At 38.5% G+C, this 23,354-nt stretch overlaps 1 protein-coding gene across 10 annotated transcripts in view; it reads left to right on the top strand.

Annotated features, from left to right (window-relative positions):
- The window catches only part of LOC105488046 (mitogen-activated protein kinase kinase 5), a 262,603-nt gene that overhangs the window by 137,890 nt on the left and 101,359 nt on the right, over nt 1-23,354 (top strand). For all 10 annotated transcript variants that reach the window (XM_011751800.3, XM_011751772.3, XM_011751745.3 and 7 more), the window contains exons 14-16: nt 5,357-5,430; nt 6,396-6,446; nt 15,521-15,592. In XM_011751800.3, coding sequence (XP_011750102.1) covers nt 5,357-5,430; nt 6,396-6,446; nt 15,521-15,592 — 197 coding nt within the window. The remainder of the gene's footprint in view (nt 1-5,356; nt 5,431-6,395; nt 6,447-15,520; nt 15,593-23,354) is intronic.

Raw genomic sequence — 23,354 nt, 5'->3', positions numbered from 1 at the left:
GAAATACCCTAATATTACTTGAAGGTAGACTGTAAGAAGTTAAAACAGCATATTGTAAATGTTAGAACAGCCATAAATAAATAAAGCTTCAAACAGGCTGGCAAAATTCAACCCATGGGCAAAAATTGGGCCTTTGCCTGTTTTTAACACAATGGCGTTGGAACATAGTCATGGCCATTCATTTCCATGTGGCCTTTGGTTGCATTTGCACTACATCAGCAGAATTTGAGAAGTTACCACAAAAAGCTTATAGCTCTTAAAGCCTGAGATGTCTACTTTATGACTCTTTACAGCAAAAGTTTGCCAACCTCTGGCTTAGAAGCAAGTAGTAGAGATTAGTGGAATGCTAAGAACTAGCCCAGCTAACCCAAAAGAAAGCAGGAAAAGAAGAAAAAAAGGAACAAAAGACAGATGGGGCAAATAGAGTTGAACCCAGCCATATCAATACTTACGTTAAGTGTGAATGATCTAAACAGTCCAATCAAAAGCACAAATGTCAAACTGTTTAAAAGAGCAAGACACAACTGTACAGTGTTTGCAAGACACCTATTTCAATTATAATGGCAGATATAGCATCCAACAATCATCATCAGATTGTGAAAGAAAAATAATAACATGGCCAGGCACGATGGCTCACACCTGTAATCCCAGCACTTTGGGAGGCTAAGGCAAGCAGATCACTTGAGGTCAGTAGTTCGAGACCAGCCTGGGCAACATGGTGAAACCCCCATCTCACTAAAAATGCAAAAATTAGCTGGAGGTGTATGTACCAGACACCATTCTAGATGTGGTAGTGAACAAAACAGACCAAGTATGCATTCATGGAGCTTCCCTTTAAGAGGGGAGTACTGAGAATTAACAGATCTTTATGTAGAAATACAGCATGTTGATGGTGCTAAATGTTAAGAACACTGAAGCAGAAGAAAAGGGAAAGGAATTTTCTTAGCTGGGAGGGTATTGCTACTGCATACCAGGTGGTTTGGAAAGGCTTCCCTTAAAAAGGTAGGAATCTAAAGCAAAGGAGAAAATTTCAGGCAAAAATCTAAAGCAAAGGTATACAATTTGTGGAAGCATAATATTTCACGGACACAGAGCCACAAAGCAAGAGCATACCTGGCAGGTGGGCCAGTGAGCTGAAGCAGAGAGGGCATGGAAAAGAGTGGCAAGGTGAGAGTATGGCACAGCTCACAAGGGCCTTGGGGACCTCTGGGAGGACTTTCCATTTTTGCACCGAGTTGGAAAGGCTTTGGAGGTTTTAGGCAAAGAAGTGACGTGGTCTGACTTAGGTTTTAAAGGGATCACTTTAGCTGCTGTGTTGAACACAAACTATAATAGAGCAAGTGTAAAACTAGGAAAACCATCTCAGTAGCATTGTTGAGGAAAGGGTGCATATAGTCTGGCAAAAATGTTTCCTCATAAACATCACATTGGTTTTACAGTCCTACTTACTGGGCTTTGGAAATTATTTTCTTTGAGCTAGTATTTTACTCAAATACAGCTTAAATTGCCACAGTAGCAATAGAAGTTATTTTCTAAATAGAATGAAATATACAACTTTTTCTAGCTTGGTTGATTACCAGTTGATAATAATAATATACTTATAGAATGTTGGACAATTTAAAAAGCAATTTTATATTCATTATCTCATCTAATCCTCACAGTTATCAAATATTGACATGGTAACTGTTATCTCCCTACAGAGTTGGAAACTAAAACATCACATGCCAAGGCCAGTCATGTGTCAAATTTGTGACAGGATCAAAAAGACTAAAACCAGGTTATCTGTCTCCTAGCCCAGATTCATTGACTTTGTTAAAGGGAGCTGTTAGGTTCAAATTATCTCAAGGTTGCTGGTAAAGGGGACATTTATATTAGCAAATTTAATGTATCATTTAAAAGCTCTCAACCAGTGAGCGAGATACTGTGCTCAGAAGGGATACATTTGAAGATGTATAAATTAAACTCCTACCCTGTGAACTTAATTCTTTGAGTGATGATACTGATAACAGCAAATACATTAAATAACTCTTAGTATAAAATGTCATCAAAGCCAAGTGTGGTGGCAAACACCTGTAGTCCCATTGACTCGGGAGGCTGAGGCAGAAGGATCACTTGAGCCCAAAAGTTTGAGGTCAACCTGGGCAACATAGCAAGACCCTGTCTCTGAAATACATGCATACATACATTACATATATAAATCATATGCTTTGCCAAACAAATGGTACAGACAGTAGACGCTACAGCAATTCAAAGAAGGTAGTGACTGATGGCCTGAGATGAAGGATGGGCAGGATTCAGATAGATGGAAAATATGGAGGAAAGGTTTCTAAACCTGGGGGTGGGAGGGAGATGATGAAAACAGAATGAACAAAGCCTTAATGAGGGTTTTTTTTTTCTTTTGAAACAATGATTAAAACAGTCTTGTTGGAATGCAAAGACTGATTTGAGGATGACTGGATGTCTACTACTTTCACACATAAAGTACTTCTGAAAACCAGGTTGAGGGGAGAATATGAGAAGTCATACAGTAGGCTTACATGTACATTAAAAAAATGTTGGAAAGCTGGAAAAATGCAGTCAGGTTCTTATTTACACCTTGTCTTTTGGAATATAGTTTAGCAGTTTTGTTGTTTTATTATTTTCTCTTTCCATTGATCCACTTAAGTCAGATGTATCTGATTGAAACTAAAGATTTGCTGCTTTTAGCATACCTCTTAATTTCCAGGCAGCACCTTCTTCCAGGAGCTCAAAATATTTGTTCATTAACTGTCTCCATCTGATGTGGTGGCTTAAGAATGGTTTGGGGCAAACTTGTCCAACCCATGCTCCACGGGGCCACAGGAGCCACAGGATGGCTTTGAGTAGTGCAGCCCAGCGTGAATTTGTAAACTTTGTTAAAACATTATGGGATTTTTTTGTGTGTGCCATTTTTTTCTATCTCGTCAACTATCATTAGTGTATTTTATATGTGGCGCAAGACAGTTCTTCCAATGAGGCCCAGGGAAGCCAAAAGATTGTACACCCCTAATTTAGGATGTCAATATATAAAGGAACAAATTGTCCAAAAGAAAAATATTTAAAACTCAGGGCCCATGATAAGAACTAGATTTGAAAAATAAGACCAAACTATGTAGAATCTAACATTTGTTTCAGTTCAGCAAACATTTAGGTGTCTACTGTGGCTGTCTATGATGTGTTGTGCTAACTGCTGGGGCACACTTGAAAGCACAACCCTATTCTTAAGGAATTCATGTTCTGGTTGGTGGCAGGCATGTCAGAGAATACTTAACCTCCTCCTTAAGGAGAGAAATGATTTAGTGAAAGTGGTATATTTAAGGTTTAATATGATGGTGGTATAAGAATTAGGTTGAAAAATTAGAGAAAACTAGACACCAAGAGACCAGGGACTCGCTGGTAAAGGGGACATTTGTCTTAGCAATTTTTTTTTTTTTGAGACGAGTCTCGCTCTGATGCCCAGACTACAGTGCAGTGGCACCATCTCAGCTCACTGCAACCTCCGTTTCCCAGGTTGAAGCAATTCTTCTCCCTCAGCCTCCCGAGTAGCTGAGATTACAGATGACCGCCACCATGCCTGGCTAATTTTTGTATTTTTAGTAGAGATTTCTCCATGTTGGCCAGGCTAGTCCCGAACTCCTGACCCCAAGTGATCTGCCTGCCTCGGCCTCCCAAAGTGTTGGGATTACAGGTGTAAGCCACTGCTCCCGGCCATGTATTAGTAAATTTAATGTATCATTTAAAAAGCCATCCATTACTGAACAAGATACTATGCTTGGAAGGGATACATTTTAAGAGGTATAAAGTATACTCCTACCCTGTGAACTTATTTCTTGGGGTGATGATACCAATAAAAAGAGCTTACAATTGCCTGTGCATACCAACTTGAATTCCTAGAGCCTCCCAATAGAGGTTATAGTGTGTAGTATCTGAAGTGCTTGCTACAGAGACAGGCTCTACAGTTCACCCCTCATCACTGAAACAGAATCCTCAACCACAACATGTACTCGTGGTCTCCATTCTTTATTCTCTCATCCATTCAACAAATGTTTATTGAGCACTTGAAATATATCTGTCACTCTTTCAGGGGCTGGGAGTACAGTAGTCAAGAAAAGAGACAAAGTCCCTGCCTTCATGGAATTTACATTCAAATGTCAGTTATCAGGCTGAGGCTAATAACATTTATCAGGCTAAATGAACTAATGTATAAAAAAATGCCTAGCACATTGCCTGTCACATAAGTATGATTCAGTAATAGTTGCTGTGTTTAAACTTGAAATTTGAATTAAGTATCTACTCTTGGCAAAATACTTTGTTGTGGTACCCTTTTGCCAGATGGAAGGTCAGGAGAAGATTAACCCATTTACAATTTTTTAAAAAATGTTACATCAAAAAATTGTTTCCTGTTCAGTGTCAGTGTAGTTGAGATTATATGCTGTTTTAAATATAACCAGTTGTCTCTGCTAGACCACTTTTGCCATAAAAGATGCATTGAAGCAGATGCTGCTCTATACCATCAAAAGTGGTATGCTCTTGTCCTCCTTGGATGGCTTTTTTGGGCTCCCTGAATTCCTGAAAAGGCTCATTGTTGTCACTGACGATGCTTCACAGAAATCCTTTGTTTCATTACTTAGCGACTGACTGCTTTGGTGAAATCTATTCAATTCTTTTGTTAACTGTAACAGCAGTCAAAAATAATGTAAGGGAGGAGAAGGATAAATGAAAGACTAATAAGCACATGCATGTAGACACATACGCACATCTTTTAGATAAATTTCTAAGTATTATCTGAAGTAACATTTGCCTTGTAAAACATGGGAAATAGCAGTGCTACATTCATTTCCTCATCGGTTTCATTCAGATACGACCTGTTACCCGTAGCATATGAATGACTTTTCCCTGTTGGCCTCCCTTTGGCCTTACTATTGCTTAGATGGGAGGATTAGCCTGATAATTACACATATAGAGCAAAACGCATCCTTTTTGTGCAAATTCTTTGCAGGAAGATTACCTTTTCTTATCTACCTCCTTTTCCTGAAAAACTACGGATAGGATGATGGGTGTATTTACCGTTGTTGTAAGCCAAAGTTTGATTTCACTTTTACTTGAAATAAACTCTTGCTTCTGTAGAAACCAGAAATTGTTAAAAGTGGAGGAGTTAAGACCTTACATTTTACCTTCAGTTAAAAAAAATGCTTTTCATTAAATTTGTGATTTGAATTTCGGATTGAGCAGATGATGTCATTTCTGCAACTTGGTGTGGTGTGCGTGTGTGCTTTTAAAGAACAAACGCTCTAGATATATGGAATTAGTTACATGGCCTTTTCTGGTCCCTTTTTAGATGTGAAGCCCTCCAATATGCTAGTAAACACAAGAGGACAGGTCAAGCTGTGTGATTTTGGAGTTAGCACTCAGGTATGTCCCTTTTCCTCCCAGTATACTCTTTTCTCTGCAACAACCTCTTTATATTTTCATTCTGTTCTCTGGATTGAAAAATCACCTAGCTGCCAGACAAACAGAAACCCTGCATCTTTTCCTCGGCTGGGAGTGTGTTATTCATTTTTAATCTCTGAGCGAGTTTCCTTCATCAGAATATGATTGTTCATTGTTTAATGACAGTAAAAACTGCTGATATTGTAATTACTACTTACGAATAGCAAACTTCATTGATATGCAGCTTTGATATGAAAGCGTTTTGGCCAGACAAAAGGGAGGGCAGAGTGGGAGCTGTGTCTGGGGAACCCAACTGGCCCACAATAAAAATTAATATTGGGAGCAACAATGGTGGAGGGCCATTACAATGTGCAGCACAAATTTTAATTAATTTCCATTTTGGGCCTCCCCTGAGAAACCCAGTGATAGTGACCCATGAGCGTGCTGTGATGTTGATTTGAATTGCAGCCACCTTTACTCTCAGCCAAACACGAAGACCAAAGCGAAGGTCATCGTTGTATTATGAGTTGTCAAAGTCTGTTATCCCTCCAGCGTATTTAGTGTTCGTTTCATTCTAGTAATGCATGGGGCTTCATTCACATCTTGAGCCATCTGACTAAAAATTGAGTGTGTTCAAATTCTGCTTTAAATTGACTTTTTATATCAGGCGGGTTTGGGGTACTAAAGCGATAAGCATCCTGCTTAAGTGAATTGTTTAAGGTTATCTGCTATAAACTGTAATGCTGTGCTTGTTTAAATTGGAAATCACATTCAAAAGAAAAGAGAGATTTAATCATTTTTAATGCCTTTGTAGATAAATTTGTTCCCTTTTACATAATTTTTAGTTGATTTATACGAATGATGATTGTAGGTTAAATGAGGAATAATTGCCCATTTTATTTCCACATTATCTTTATATTGTTCTAACAGACTGTTTTGTCTCATAGCTGGTGAATTCTATAGCCAAGACGTATGTTGGAACAAATGCTTATATGGCGGTAAGTAAACTTATGCAAAAATAACATTTAAAACCAACATCTTTATCTTTATGTACTTGGTAATGTATAATTCTTGAATTAATTCCACAGCTTTAGCCTAGCAGATCATAAATTACGAAGTCAATCTACTCATGGTCTGATTTTTAAATCTTTCTAAAAGACATTAGGGTTTTTACAGGAGCTATCAACTTATCTGACTTTGTTGACTTAACTGGTTGGTTCAAGTGTGAAATCGCTGAGTTTTGAAGTTTAATCCTACAGAAAAATTGCACCTTGTAGCATACTGGCCACTTTTCCACATTTCTTATTTAATTAACCCTCAAATATACCCAAATGTCAGTCAATAAAATTGGTTGTTTTTTCTTGAAATATGAACATGCTTTGTCACCTGATCAAAATTAAATTACTGATATAGCCAAATTATATTTATGGATCTCTGAATGTAAGGGTTTAGGGGGCAGTTCTCTATAGAACTTATACCTCTATATTTTGTTTAGTTGTTATTCATGCCTATTGTAAGATTATTTAGTTGCACTGAAATAAACTTACCAACAATAACAAGTGGAAGCATGAGGCTGTTTCAAAGACCAATGTAGACTTGGCTTTTGAGTAAGGGAAGTTATTTGTTTTCATAAATATACTTTAGTTTATACGTTTCCATAATCACCTTGAGAGTCAGAGGGAAAAAAAGAATTAAACAGGAAACTTATCTAGTATTATTTTTGGAGCAAAGTTTTGTCTTCCTGTAACAACTGAAAGATAATTTTTTATAATGAAAGCTCTAAATTTATTTAGGTAGTCCCTTTCATCTCTAATAGTCTTCATTAATGTATCATGAAATTAAATGATGTTAGTATGGATAAAACTGTGGGTCTTATTCTCAGTATTCTGTGTTTATATATTATCTTGATTAAAGATTTAGGGATGGAACCTTGTTCTAAACCTAATTCTAAACCTAAACCTTATTCCCAGAACAATACAAAACTTTTTTTTTTCATTCAGATACCAGAATAGCTCATTTTTGTCTTGCATGGTTTTTAAAGAAAGTTCATACTTTCTTGTTTAAGTGTAATAATAGGAAAAACAAAAAATTAACCTCTGAAGTCATCATATCTGTTTTTATAAAACGTAATCACCTTACTTCCTCTACCAAGTTAGATGAGATTGGTGAGCCACGTTTATAGCCTTACTGAATGCTAAGGTTTAAGTCTTTGAAAGAATATGAAACACTGTAATTTTTAAAAAGTGGGGGGACATGACTGTAAATGAAACAATTGCTCAACTAACCAGCATGTTCTTAGTAGCTTTAAATTCCTCTGATAATTAAATTGCATTATATTTTAATGTACAAATCCAGATTACAGTTGTCTTTCCCAGGTGTACATTAAAGAAATTAGTTTTTTATTTTTGTTTATGGGTGAATGTGATGCATCCATCTGTTAACTGAAAATATGAGGTTTAAAATTATGAAACGTTAGCTCAGATTGACAAAACTAAAATTGCTTTGCTTCTTAGGTGAGTGAATTCTAGTCGTCAGCTTTGTAGTTCAAGCTATAAAAAGCATAAGATACCTAGAAAAGGAGCAATGATAGCTTGAGAGTGAGCACTTTGCTCAGTTCAGTAGGAGGCTCTTATTGGCCAAGGCCAAGTACTTACCTACATGGTGTGAGGTTGGGGAAGGGGGAGGTGGAAATAACCTATATTATTATAGTACATGTAATTAGTCCCTACATTTTATCTGTTGAGAGTCTCTTGAGAGAAAGGAACTGAGCCTTTTTTTTTTTTTTTTTAAACCACAACTGGTTCTCGTTTTAGCTGGTATATTTTATAATTTTGAGTTCTACATAAGTCCTATGCCAAATATCCATGAACTACAGTTCTCAGACCAAATTCAATTTACTGGAACAATGTACTAATCACTCTTCTAAGCTCTTACGGCCTATTTTTGTAAATAAAGTTTTATTGGAACATGTCCACACCCATTTGCTTATATATTATGCATGGCCACTTTAGCACTGCAGTGGCAGAGTTGAGTAGTTGTGACAGTTGCAACAGAAAGTATATGGCTCATAGCATGAAAAATATTTACTAGCTGACCCTTTCCCGAAAAAGTTTGCCAGGCCCTGATCTATGCCAGTGAAAGCTGTATCTGAAACTGAGAGCACCTTCAATAATCAACCAGCATTTACTGAGCATCTTCTGTGCCGTCAGTCAGGTACAGTGGAACCATTGTATAATCTAGATAAGACTTGGATGAAACAGGCAACATATTATATGTAGCAGCATTATGTGTGACATAATAAAGACTTAAGTTGTACCAAACATACATTTAGAAAATAAGACGGCCTGGGCACAACGGCTCATGCCTGTAATCCCAACACTTTGGGAGGCCAAGGCGGGTGGATCACCTGAGGTCAGGAGTTTGAGACCAGCCTGACCAACATGGAGAAACCCCATCTCTACTAAAAATACAAAAAATTAGCTGGGTGTGGTGGTGCATGTCTGTAATCCCAGCTACTCGGGAGGCTGAGGCAGGAGAATCACTTGAACCTGGGAGGCGGAGGTTGTGGTGAGCTGAGATCGCACCATTGCACTCCAGCCTGGGCAACAACAGTGAAACTCCGTCTCAAAAATAAAAAAGAAAAGAAAATGAGATAGACAGTGTACGAATTTGATGATTCAAACAGTATGTGAAAAGGGTGCTTGCACAAGAGAAAGATCACTGTGAATGGATGAGCAAAGACTCAGAAATAGAAGGCATGGGGCAGGGTGAAGAAATGGGGAAGAGGACAAATAAAAAATTGCAGGAATACGTAATTAGAAGTCACTTGATACCCTCATTTTACGTATTTCCCTCACTTTATATTCGTGCATACTTCTGTACAGTGATAATAACATCAGTAATAATAGCTTACATTTAAGTAGCTTTATGTGCCAATCACTCTTCTCACATATATTAACTTTTAAATGCTCACAACACTATGACATAGGTACCTCACACAGTGCCAGACGAGTGAATTAGTTCATGAAAGCTGCATTCCAAAAGTGTCTTGTTCACTAATTATAAGCACAACATTTAACTTTTCATATTACGAATATATTTAACTTTTCATATTATGAATCTTGCTTGTGTTTCAAGGTATAGACAGGCCAAAATTACTTAAATACAGCCAGCTAGGCTACTCAAATATTAAAAAGAAAATATATCAGAATGAAATAGCCCTGCATATGTGAATAATCTCACTTTATTCTGCAATCGGAAGTATAAGATATAGGAAAGATAATTAGGAAAAGGACAGGGAAGCTTTTGTAACATCATTAGTCATTTAGAAAAACCAAGTATGGGCACATTAAGCAATGTGCTTATAGGAGACTTGAAAAGTCATGTTGATCCAACCTCGCCATTGACCAGTGAGGAGACTGACCTGGAAAAGTGAATTGTCATGCTCAAGGACATACTGGTTTTTTAGGGGCAGATAATTAATAGGTTCAATAGATACCTTCATCAGAAGCATGAAAGATTTTCAACCACATTTTAAAAGGATTTTATCCATAAGGTTTATAAAAGGGGTCTAGAAGCTTGGAGCTTATATTAAATTAACAATTTTTCAGAAATTCTTTATTTTTTTTTTTCTTGAGATGGAGTCTTACTCTGTCCCCCAGGCTAGAGTGCAGTGGCATGATTGCAGCTCACCACAACCTCTGTCTTCTGGGTTCAAGCGATTCTCCTTCCTCAGCCTCCTGAGTAGCTGGGATTACAGGTGTGCAGCACCACGCCTAGCTAATTTTTGTATTTTTAGTGGAGATGGGGTTTCACCATGTTGGCCAGACTGGTCTCAAACTCCAGGTCTCAAGTGATCCACCCTCCTTGGCTTCCCAAAGTGCTGGGCTTACAGGTGTGAGTCACCACACTCGGCCCAGCAATTCTAATTACTAAAAATTTTATTATGTTTTTAAGATAGAAGTTCCTAAAACTTTAACTATTCAGTCTTTCTGGCTTACTATCATTTTAAAAATCAAATATAAAAATTGACACTATTGCTATCATTAACTGAAGTTTTAAAATGAAAAAATCTTACTCAAATACTTGGCCCTTGGGATCAGAAAGTCAATCTAAATAACCATTCCTATCTCCAGAATGTTTTTTTCTGCCCAAGCTATTCCAATTCTTGGAAATTGTCTTTACTTGGAATAAAACCCATACACATTGCATGATCCAACTCAATGGCTATGCTCATGCGGTGGTAGTAATGGTAGTGGTGGTGACTGGGAGGAGGCTAGCATTAACTGGGCATTCCCATGTGGTGTGTACTGAAGCACATTACAGGATTCATTCAGTCTTCACACAACCCCAGGAGGTATACGTATTACTGCTATTATTTATTATTACTGTCTTCATTTTACAGATGAGGAAACCAAAGGTCAAAATATCTTTAACCCAAGATCTCAGAGTTGGCACATAGTAAAAGGCAATTTAGTTAGGACATCAGCTTCTAGTTTCTGCTAATAGCAGACTGAATTATTTAGATCAACTCTTCTGTTTAAATGTGCTAGCTAAGTTTTTGTTTGTTTGTTTGTTTGTTTTAAACCATCTCAAATGCACCGAAGAGCTGAAAAGACAGTGGGCTACTCCCAGCACAATTTTTGAATGAAATCCTACCACAGAGAGGAAAGTAGAATGGGATCCCCATCACTGCTTATTCCTGAGGGCATTTGCCTGAATCACAGTTAGGCGAGAGGGTCAGCGGCCAAGCTTCAGAGCCCACCTAAGTCAGAAGGTCTCAGAGAAGATCTTCTCTGTTCCCTGCTAGAAGCCTAAATGGGTAACCTCAGTGTAAGGGTAAACTAGATCTAAAACTGCTCCTCTTCCCCCAGTCCCAGGAAACTGAAGAGGAGGCATCTGGAACTAAGCAGAGAAGCAGAAGAAACAGGAAAAGTGGAAAAAGTTGTGACCATAGCCTAGCCCTGGTATAGATTTGCACCCTGGGTATATGCATACATGTCCTAGGTTGGACAAGGCACTTCACACTGAGAAGTGGTTTGAGGTGGTCTCCACCTTAGGCCTCAGAGAACCTCTCCATAGTTTTTCTTTCAAGAGGAAAAACTAGCAAGCAAAGAGAACCGGGCACACAAGACAGCAAAGCCACCTGAAGATCAGCAGGAATAGCAGGCAGCAGAAACATTTGCATACAGACTTAAGATCACACATTTTTAAAGTGACATAGCAGATTTTTAAAGTTCTAAACAAAACTTCTAGATTAAAATGTAAAACTCACTGTATTTGACAACATATTGGACACAGCAGAAGAGAGAATTGGTGAACTGGAAGATAGATCTGAATTCAAGCAGTCTAACTTCAGAGTCCTGTTTAACCAGTGTTCTGTTTGCCTACACAAGGATCTTGCCAATGTTAAAAAAAAAAAAGAAAAAAGAAAAAAATCCTTACCACTTGTGATACATATTTTGACTATATGCTAGCCTGAAGTTTTCATGCCTACTTTGTTAATTTTCTATGTAGCCTGAGTCTGAACAGAAATTCATTTTTTGGAAGAGATAAGGGATATACCTTGAGATCTTCCTGCTTTTGACAAATCTTGTTGTAAATGGACGGTTCTGGAATTAGTTAACTACATGTGAATTCTTGTCAAGGCTGAGTCACAGAGGGCATCTGGAGGGAGTATAGTGTGGGTGCCAGAAGGACTGCCCTTTAAGATCCTCTCTAAATTCTACTTATTACTCTTTACTGGTCTTATTAAGAATAGGTCAGAGTTTTTTTGTTTCATTTTGTTTGCTTGTCACTTAAACCTCACTGCAAAGATATTTTAGACAAGAGTCATGTTTTTCCTATTATTTAGCTTTTCACACTAATGACAGCTGTCATGTGAGAGAGTAACCTCAGTTTTAACTTTTTAACTGCTAAATATCCATCACCGATATTCTGTCAACAACATGGTACCTGGTAGTTGGTTTTGTTTTGTTTTGTTTTTCAGGGGAGAGGACAGGGCAGGCCACCTTGGCTTCAAGTGTGAGAACAGCTTTGAATTGTGCAGCCTCGGGCCATCAAATCCTGGCTCCATAAATTCAGAATATTTTGGTGCTCATCTTGTGTCTAAATCACTTCCAGGGACCTGGGCACATTTTCCAGTCCCTATCCACCTTAAGAGTTGTTTAGGATAGACACGTGGAGCTTGCTGTTGGCTTTTGCTGAACATTTTTGCTCAAACACTGCATCACAGCAGTAATCTTGTTTCATTAGCTTATTGAAAGAATAATTTCCCCAACAAGAGGTCATCAGAATCTGACCCTTAAAAGAGTTCTCTTATTTGCCATCTAGTATCTGTGAACATTATCACTTTTTCTATTTTTTCTTTTTAAATTTAATTTTTCTATGCTTTATTATCAGCTTACAGTTTGCATTTGTTTTGATAGTTCAGTGGGCAAATGTAATGAGTGTGTTTAACCTCCTTGTTGATCCTGCCCAAATATTTTGTATGTGGGTTCCACTTTTTTGTGTGTGTGTGTGTGTTTTCTGTATTCTGGATGAAATGCTTGGTACCTGTCAATCAGTAGAATGAAGAAATGGAGAGAGGAAGGAAAAAAGGTCAGGGCAACATTTAGTTATTTCTTTAATAATTCTAGAGGATTTTAGGATTTTCATGTTTGTTAGAAGTTCTTGACAGACATGAATAGCAATGTATGAGGAAGTTATATTAAAACTCTCTAAGGAACTTATTTGTTCATACAGTAAACATGTATTACATCCCTTCAGTCAGCATGCATTGACTGCATATCTGTTATGTGTCCGGCAAGGTACTAGGTATGTCTGCCTGGTACACTCTTTGCCTCTTAGGAAAAACGAACTAGAAAACAGATGATTTTATAACACAGTGTGATAAATAATAAGATATGAACAGCATTTTAATGAAGTACAGAAGCAGGAATTTATAATTCTGCTGTAGGAGTAGAGAAAGGTTTCACCCTCAAACAGGATCTGTGTGAGACATGGTCATTAAGCAGAGAAGAGGAAAGCAGGGAGATCTGAAAGGTCATTGTCTCTCCAGGGAACATGGAAGTATTTAGTGACTGGAGCTAAGTGTACCAAAGAATCACCCAGAGAAATTATTTTTTTAAGTGAGGATCTCTAGCCCCATCCCCAGAGATTCTGATTCTGGAGGTTCATTTGTATTAATAGTAAGCACCTCAGGCCGTTCTGTGATGGCTGCTCCAAAGACTGCACATTGAGAAATACTGACCAACTCAAGGCTGTGCTTGGCTCTTCTGACTTCTAGTTGTGGGGTCATTTTGACTCACTGGAAAGACCTCTAATTTTGCAGTCAGACACAACTGGCTTTGAATCCTCGCTCCTGGACTGTGCATTTAATACTAACCCATAGCTCTAGACTTGAACATGTCACTAACTAAGCCTCAGTTTTTACATTTGTAAATTGAGGGCAATAATACCTACTTTTGCAGAATCATTATGAAGTAGAAGACACAAAGTACCTAGCCCAGTGTCTGACACTAGTAAGTGGTCATTAAATGATAACTATTACTATCTTTCTTGTATAGTGGATACAGCACCCATAATGGTTAGTAAAGTAAACTAAACTTCTCTGTGCCTCATTTTCCTCATTTGTTAATTGGGGATGATAAAATAGTACCAATGTTACATGGATGTTTGTGAATCTGAAATGAGATATGCGTGAAAAACACTAAAACAAGGCCTGGTGTACAGAAATTCTTTAATAAATGCACACATAATTTTGTTGTTGATGATAGTAATGATGGTGACAATAATGTTATTCCTGTAGCTGGCTAGCCAGTTCCGTATGAATACATCCTGGTATCTATTTAATTGGATATTGGGGTGTAAGTTATGATCTCAGCCTTGCCATGATTAGCCTGTAACCTTTAGCAATCATTCCACCTTTGTGAAACCTGTTTCTCTTATTCATTTGTTCATGTGTTCATTCCAAAGCCTTCTATGAAGTACTGTACTGAATGCTAAATCCTAGAGGGATAGATAGCTCAGGAAGCATCCACTCAGTATGACATTATTCATTTTGAACTAGAGTGTTTATGTAGCCTTTTTTAGACCAGGTATTTGCTATACATCTTGCGTGGAGGACCCAGAGTCCCAAATGGACCTTTCAAACTGTTCCTTGGTTCATATACAAAGAAACTCTGATCAGTGGAATGAAATGTTGAACAGTAGATGAATCTGGGTAAAGGAAATAGGAATGTGCTTTGCTCTGATCTCGTTTTTTCTTTTTTTTTTTTTTTTTTGAGACGGAGTCTCGTTCTGTCACCCAGGCTGGAGTGCAGTGGCCGGATCTCAGCTCACTGCAAGCTCCGCCTCCCAGGTTCACGCCATTCTCCTGCCTCAGCCTCCCGAGTAGCTGGGACTACAGGCGCCTGCCACCTCGCCCGGCTAAGTTTTTGTATTTTTAGTAGAGACGGGGTTTCACTGTGTTACCCAGGATGGTCTCGATCTCCTGACCTCGTGATCCGCCCGTCTCGGCCTCCCAAAGTGCTGGGATTACAGGCTTGAGCCACCGCGCCCGGCCAGATCTCGTTTTTTCAAATTTCCTGTAAGTTTAAAGTTATTTCCAAATAAAAAATTAAAAGAAACCCTACTGTTCCAGACCCATGTATCAAAATGCAAATAAGTAATAATATCATATAATGTTGTATAATTTGTTACTCTACAATGAAGATCACTGGATTTGGAGGGAGAGGATCTGGATTCAAATCTCAGCTCATTCACTACTTAGGACCTTGCCTAAATTACCTCACTACTCTGAGCCTCCATTTTCTTCATCTGTGAAATGACTTCCAAAGTCTTCCTCACAGGGACTTGGAGAGGATTCAATAAGAATATATCTATATATAATTTCTATAGATTTTATACTATATGCACAAATACTTATATACACACATGTAAAATTGTTCTGTCATCTGTAAAATGCTATGCAGATGTTGGTGGCTCCTCACCTTAGCTGAGCTCATTTTGGTGTATGTGTTTTCCTGAGTAGCATCCGTGAACTCACAAGCTCCCTTCTGATTCCTTGCAGCCTGAAAGGATTTCAGGGGAGCAGTATGGAATTCATTCCGATGTCTGGAGCTTAGGAATCTCTTTTATGGAGGTATGTTTTTTGCACATAGACGCTTCCTTGCATATCTGTACTAATATATTCAATCAGGAAAAGTGAAGATTTTGAAAGAATAAGCTAAAATAAACCTTCAGCATGTTATATAGATGTACACACAGAGTTTGACCATAAAGTCTTTGATTCCTTGTGTGGCTTGTGAACTGACTCTGGAGGTTATTTTAAAGCACTATTTATTACAGATCACCTGTGTAAGACCTGCCTGGAGTCTTTGTTAAAAATACAGATTCTTCGACCCTATTCAAACCAATTAAATCCAAACCTCTAAGAATCTGCATGGTTAATCTGTTCCCTGGGTGATTTTTATACACACTAAATCTGGAGAACCTATGTTCTAAAAGAGGGATTCCAGAAAAATTCGGTGTCCTGTTGGAATGCATATGTAACTTCCAAAGGTGATTAGTTTAAAAGGTACAGCCCTACTCATTTAGATATGTAAGTTATATAAGTTTGTTTTAAAAGAAAAAAAAAATCACCTCATTCCAGTATAGTCATATCAGATCTGTATGTGGGTTAAGGGGTGGTGTGATATGATGGACAGGGAGGGGGGAAGAGGATGTATGTATTTAGGACAATTGCAATATCTACTCTTTATAGCTGTATTTAGAATGGACTTTATGTTAGTGTTCCAGATGTAGCTCCATTAGAACTCTATGCTATGATTTTTTAATAAAATGACCATTGATCTACAAGAAAATGCATATAACTTAGAAGGACATGTGGATCAGTTTGAATTATGGTAGTATAGAACCTGTATACTGACCAGTGCTTCAAAAATTCTCATTTAAATTGATTCAAATAAAGAAGGACTCTTCTTTTCTTTTCTTTTCTTTTATTATACTTTATGTTCTAGGGTACATGTGCACAACGTGCAGGTTTGTTACATATGTATACATGTGCCATGTTGGTGTGCTGCACCCATTAACTCATTTACATTAGGTGTATCCCCTAATGCTATCCCTCTCCCCTCCCCCAACCCCACAACAGGCTGCGGTGTGTGATGTTCCCCATCCTGTGTCCAGGTGTTCTCATTGTTAAATTCCCACCTATGAATGAGAACATGCGGTGTTTGGTTTCCTGTTCTTGTGATAGTTTGCTGAGAATGATGGTTTCCAGCTGCATCAATGTCCCTACCAAGGACATGAACTCATCCTGTTTTATGGCTGCATAATATTCCATGGTGTATATGTGCCACATTTTCTTAATCCAGTCTATCATTGATGGACATTTGAGTTGGTTCCAAGTCTTTGCTATTGTGAATAGTGCCACAATAAACATACATGTGCATGTGTCTTTAAAGCAGCATCATTTATAATCCTTTGGGTATATCCCCAGTAATGGGATGGCTGGGTCAAATGATATTTCTAGTTCTAGATCCTTGAGGAATCACCACACTGTCTTCCACAATGGTTGAACTAGTTTACAGTCCCACCAACAGTGTAAAAGTGTTCCTATTTCTCCACATACTCTCCAGCACCTGTTGTTTCCTGACTTTTTAATGATCACCATTCTAACTGGTGTGAGATGGTATCTCATTGTGCTTTTGATTTGCATTTCTCTGATGGCTAGTGATGATGAGCATTTTTTCATGTGTCTGTTGGCTGCATAAATGTCTTCTTTTGAGAAGTGTCTGTTCATATCCTTTGCCCACTTTTTGATGGGATTGTTTGTTTTTTTCTCTTGTAAATTTGTTTGAGTTCTTTGTAGGTTGTGGATATTAGCCCTTTGTCAGATGGGTAGATTGCAAAAATTTTCTCCCATTCTGTAGGTTGCCTGTTCACTCTGATGGTAGTTTCTTTTGCTGTGCAAAAGCTCTTTAGTTTAATCAGATCCCATTTGTCAATTTTGGCTTTTGTCACCATTGATTGCTTTTGGTGTTTTAGACATGAAGTCCTTGCCCATACCTATGTCTTGAATGGTATTGCGTAGGTTTTCTTCTAGAGGTTTTATGGTTTTAGGTCTAACATTTAGGTCTCTAATCCATCTTGAATTAATTTTTGTATAAGGTGTAAGGAAGGGATCCAGTTTCAGCTTTCTACTTATGGCTAGCCAGTTTTCCCAGCCCCATTTATTAAATAGGGAATCCTTTCCCCGTTTCTTGTTTTTGTCAGGTTTGTCAAAGATCAGATGGTTGTACATGTGTGGTATTATTTCTGAGGGCTCTGTTCTGTTCCATTGGTCTATATCTCTGTTTTGGTACCAGTACCATGCTGTTTTGGTTACTGTAGCCTTGTCGTATAGTCTGAAGTCAGGTAGCGTTGATGCCTCCAGCTTTGTTCTTTTGGCTTAGGATTGTCTTGGCAATGCGGGGTCTTTTTTGGTTCCATATGAACTTTAAAGTAGTTTTTTTCCAATTCTGTGAAGAAGGTCATTGGTAGATTAATGGGGATGGCATTGAATCTATAAATTACTTTGGGCAGTACGGCCATTTTCACGATATTGATTCTTCCTATCCATGAGCATGGAATATGCTTCCATTTGTTTGTGTCCTCTTTTATTTCATTGAGCAGTGGTTTGTAGTTCTCCTTGAAGAGGTCCTTCACATCCCTTGTAAGTTAGATTCCTAGGTATTTTATTCTCTTTGAAGCAATTGTGAATGGGAGTTCACTCATGATTTGGCTCTGTTTGTCTGTTATTGATGTATAAGAATGCTTGTGATTTTTGCACATTGATTTTGTATCCTGAGACTTTGCTGAAGTTGCTTATCAGCTTAAGGAGATTTTGGGCTGAGACGATGGGGTTTTCTAAATATACAATCATGTCATCTGCAAACAGGGACAATTTGACTTCCTCTTTTTCTAATTGAATACCCTTTATTTCTTTCTCTTACCTGATTGCCCTAGCCAGAACTTCCAACACTATGTTGAATAGGAGTGGTGAGAGAGGGCATCCCTGTCTTATGCCAGTTTTCAAGGGAAATGCTTCCAGTTTTTGCCCATTCAGTATGATATTGGCTGTGGGTTTGTCATAAATAGCTCTTATGATTTTGAGATATGTTCCATCAATACCGAATTTATTGGGAGTTTTTAGGATGAAGGGCTGTTGAATTTTGTCAAAGGCCTTTTCTGCATCTGTTGAGATAATCGTGGTTTTTGTCTTTGGTTCTGTTTATATGGTGGATTACGTTTATTGATTTGCATATATTAAACCAGCCTTGCATCCCAAGGATGAAGCCCACTTGATCATGGTGGATAAGCTTTTTGATGTGCTGCTGGATTCGGTTTACCAGTATTTTACTGAGGATTTTTGCATCAATGTTCATCAGGTATATTGGTCTAAAATTCTCTTTTTTTGTTGTATCTCTGCCAGGCTTTGGTATCAGGATGATGTTGGCCTCATAAAATGAGTTAGGGAGGATTCCCTCTTTTTCTATTGATTGGAATAGTTTCAGAAGGAACAGTACCAGCTCCTTCTTGTACCTCTGGTAGAGTTGGCTGTGAATCCGTCTGGTCCTGGACTTTTCTTGGTTGGTAGGCTATTAATTATTGCCTCAATTTCAGTCCCTGTTATTGGTCTATTCGGGGATTCAACTTCTTCCTGGTTTAGTCTTGGGAGAGTGTATGTGTCCAGGAATTTATCCATTTCTTCTAGGTTTTTTAGTTTATTTGCGTAGAGGTGTTTATAGTATTCTCCGATGGTAGTTTGTATTTCTGTGGAGTCGGTGGTAATATCCCCTTTATCATTTTTTATTGCGTCTATTTGATTCTTCTCTCTTTTCTTTATTAGTCTTGCTAGTGGTCTATCAATTTTGTTGATCTTTTCAAAAACCAACTCCTGGATTCGTTGATTTTTTTGAAGGGTTTTTTTGTATCTCTATCTCCTTCAGTTCTGCTCTGATCTTAGTTATTTCTTGCTGTCTGCTAGCTTTTGAATGTGTTTGCTCTTGCTTCTCTAGTTCTTTTAATTATGATGTTAAGGTGTCGATTTTAGATCTTTTCAGCTTTCTCTTGTGGGCATTTGGTGCTATAAATTTCCCTCTACGCACTGCTTTAAATGTGTCCCAGAGATTCTGGTATGTTGTATCTTTGTTCTCATTGGTTTCAAAGAACATCTTTATTTCTGCCTTCATTTCGTTATGTACCCAGTAGTCATTCAGGAGCAGGTTGTTTAGTTTCCATGTAGTTGAGCGGTTTTGAGGGAGTTTCTTAATCCTGAGTTCTAGTTTGATTGCACTGTGGTCTGAGAGACAGTTTGTTATAATTTCTGTTACTTTACATTTGCTGAGGAGTGCTTTACTTCCAACTGTGTGGTCAGTTTTGGAATAAGTACAGTGTAGTGCTGAGACGAATGTATATTCTGTTGATTTGGGGTGGAGTCTTTTTTTTCTTAGTAGAGATAGGGTCTTGCCATATTGTCCAGGGTGGTCTTGAACTCTTGGGCTCAAGTTCCTTCTGCCTTGACTTCCCAAAGTGCTGGGATTACAGGCGGGAACCACTGTGCCCAGCCAGGACTTTTTCTAATAGAAAAGTAGAAAGGACTCTTTAAATAATATCATAGATAGAGTTGCAATCATTATAACCTTTTTTTTTTTTTAGTCAAATACTTTTTCTGTGAGTTTTGTAATGCATGAATGCAATTGTATTTGTAAGGAAATAATCTTCAAACTCAATTCACCTGCACAGTAGAAAGAAAGCAAAAATAAAGTATGGAACGTTTATTAAATCATATTCTTCTGCTTCTTCTTAAAAGGCAATCTAAGAGGAAATACAATATGTATGCATCCTCTGAGAAGTTAGCGATAATGGTGGTCACATCTCAGAGCTGAGTCTCCCAAGAGAATCCTCAAAGGCCTATTCTATTATCCCGTTTTAGGGAAAACTAGTGTTTTTGATTTGTGGAACTCAGGATTGCTGTTATACAATTTCCTTTTGCATATTTTAAATTGTTATTATTTATTTTATAAGTGACTGGATATAGTGTAAGACAGTTGAGAAGTGACATGGTGTAGAGATAAAAATCCTAGATTGGGAATGAAAGACCTGGGTTACAGTTCCAGATTTGCTAGTAGTTTTTTAGGTGACCCTGTGGAAGCCACTATTCTTCACTGGGCCTCAGTTTCTTTATTTGTAAAATATTGATCTCTAAGCCCCTTTCCAGACTAACATTCTATGACTGTGCTACTGCTCATTGTGTTGTTTTCTTTCCTTAGCTTTCACACACCAACTCTAGAGTTGTGTGACTGAGACAGTGATAAAATGGCATAAAATGCAGAGGCATGGCACTACTATAAGAGCACATAACTATTAGATTTAAGATTTAAAGCACATATAAATGTTCACCATTCATCCTTTCTACATTCATTTATGCATTCATGTGTTGAACTCCTGCTGTGCCTGCTGTATAAGCAGTGGGGATAGAATAAGGAAAAGACACTGAAGTCTTGCCTGTCGTGGAGTACCATTTGGGGAGGGCTGGGGCATGAGGGGAAGGACAGAAAACAAAGGGATAACTAAATATGTAATTTGTCAGGTGAGAGTAAGTCCTATGGAGAAAAAGAAAGCAGACTAGGCCGGGCTCAGTGGCTCACGCCTGTAATCCCAACACTTTGGGAGGCTGAGGTGGGCAGATCACCTGAAGTCAGGAGTTTGAGACCAGCCTGACCAACATGGAGAAACTCTGTCTCTACTAAAAATACAAAAAATTAGCTGGGCATGGTGGTACATGCCTGTAATCCCAGCTACTCGGGAGGCTGAGGCAGGAGAATCACTTGAACCCGAGAGGCGGAGGTTGCAGTGAGCCGAGATCGCATCATTGTGCTCCAGCCTGGGCAACAAGAGTGAAACTCCGTCTCAAAAAAAAAAAAAAAAGAAAGAAAAGAAAAGAAAGCAGACTAGTCCTCTCTGGTAAAGTACCACTTGAGCAGATACTTGAATGCTATGAGAGAAGAGAGCCACCTGATAGCAAGCTCAAAGGCACCAAGATAGAGTACACTCTCAGCATTTTTAAGGAAGGGAGAGACCAGTGTGACTTGAGTGGAGTTAGCAAGGGAAAAATAGGAAAAAATAAATTTAGAGAGGTAGCCAGGGGCCAGGGCAAATATATCCTTGTAGGCCATGCTAAGGACTTTATGTATTACTCTTAGAAGAAATGATCTGACTTAAATTTTCACAGTATCATTGAGTGCTCTGTGGAGCATGACTATAGAGAGGCAGGTGTGGAAACAGGGAGATCAGTTTAAGTAGGTAGGAAGACGGGTGCTCAATAAATATATTTATGTTGCATATTGAAATATGTGTCTGTCTGCCAGTATTTTGCTGGTTGCTGGGGTGCAAAGATTAATAAAAAGAGACTTTTTGTAGTGTAAGGAAGGAGATTGCCATTGATATATTTGGGTTTTGTTGATGATATTCATTTATCCTGGAGATAAACTATTGAATATTCTCTGGAAGACTGAAAAAAACAGACTCGTTGAATTTTCAGGATCGAAGAGGATTAGGTACAGAGAACTGTGTGAAAAAGTGTCAGCATTGAGGGTGGGACACCTGAATGCCGGAAGGACTGTGTTGGCTCATGTGGTAGAGAGCAGATAACCAGATGGTCAGGAGTGAGGGCCAGGAAGAGCTAGGCCTTTTGATGCTCCTTGTATTTTAAAATGGATGGTAAGGAGCCGGGTGTTACAGCAGGAGGAAGAGATGTTGTTAGAGGTTGCAAAGAGAAATCAGATTATGATCATCAGAGAGAGTTGTTGAGCACCTCTGTACATGATGCTTAACTAAATGCCTTCAGAAGGAACTATGGGATTGTAGCCCCTGACCTCTAGGGGCTTATTACCCCCATACAACATGGTACCAACACAAGTAATAGACCAGTAAGTCATTAGAGAATAGTGTAAGGCCCCTGGCATTTTTTTTATACCTAATCTATTTGGGGTCCAAGGTAAAGAAAAACGTGATAGGGAAGAGAAGTAGGAGATTTTGAGTCCATACATGAGAAATTGTGGGGATTCAGTAGTGAAGATTACAAGAGAAACCCAAGGTTCTTGTTTTTTCTTTTTGAGACAGAGTCTTGCCCTGTCACCCAGGCTGGAATGCAGTGGCACAGTCTCGGCTCACTACAACCTCCGCCTCCCAGGTTCAAGCGATTCTCCTGCCTCAGCCTCCCAAGGAGCTGGGACTACAAGTGCGTGCCACCGCGCCCGGATAATTTTTTGTATTTTTAGTTCAGACGGGGTTTCACCATGTTAGCCAGGATGGTCTCGATCTCCTGACCTTGTGATCCACCCGTCTCGGCCTCCCAAAGTGCTGGGATTACAGGCGTGAGCCACCATGTCCGGCCAGTTCTTGTTTTTCCTTAAGGGCCAATATGATGAAAACATTACCTGAAGGGATTAGGAAGTTCGTGCAAAAGAAGTACTTGAAGGCCAAGATTCTTCTTTGTTTTTACCATAGTATACTAGGAATAGATGTAGTAAATCCAATTTAAAATCACTATAGACAGAAGTATGAATCTCAGTAGCATTTTGGAATCTGAGGAACAAACTGCATTCTGTAACATAGTCAACACTTTGCAAGAATTGCTCGTCTTCTGTTTTTTTAGAAACAAAATTCTCTTTCTAGCAGAAACTTTCCTTTCTTCAATAATTCTTACTTAAGCACTTGCCCTGTGCCAGGCCCTGGAGAGTGGGGCACACAGAGCTGAGGAGAGCCCACCTCTGGTAGGAAAGAAAGATACCTAAAGCCCAGAATAGTGTGATGAGTCTTCAGTAGAAATGTTTATGAAGGACTCTGAGCCACAAGAG

This window comes from Macaca nemestrina, chromosome 7 (assembly GCF_043159975.1).
Source record: "Macaca nemestrina isolate mMacNem1 chromosome 7, mMacNem.hap1, whole genome shotgun sequence".
Classification (NCBI taxonomy): domain Eukaryota; kingdom Metazoa; phylum Chordata; class Mammalia; order Primates; family Cercopithecidae; genus Macaca; species Macaca nemestrina.
Note: the sequence above shows the minus strand (reverse complement) of the source record. Positions and strands in the feature narration are given on the sequence as shown.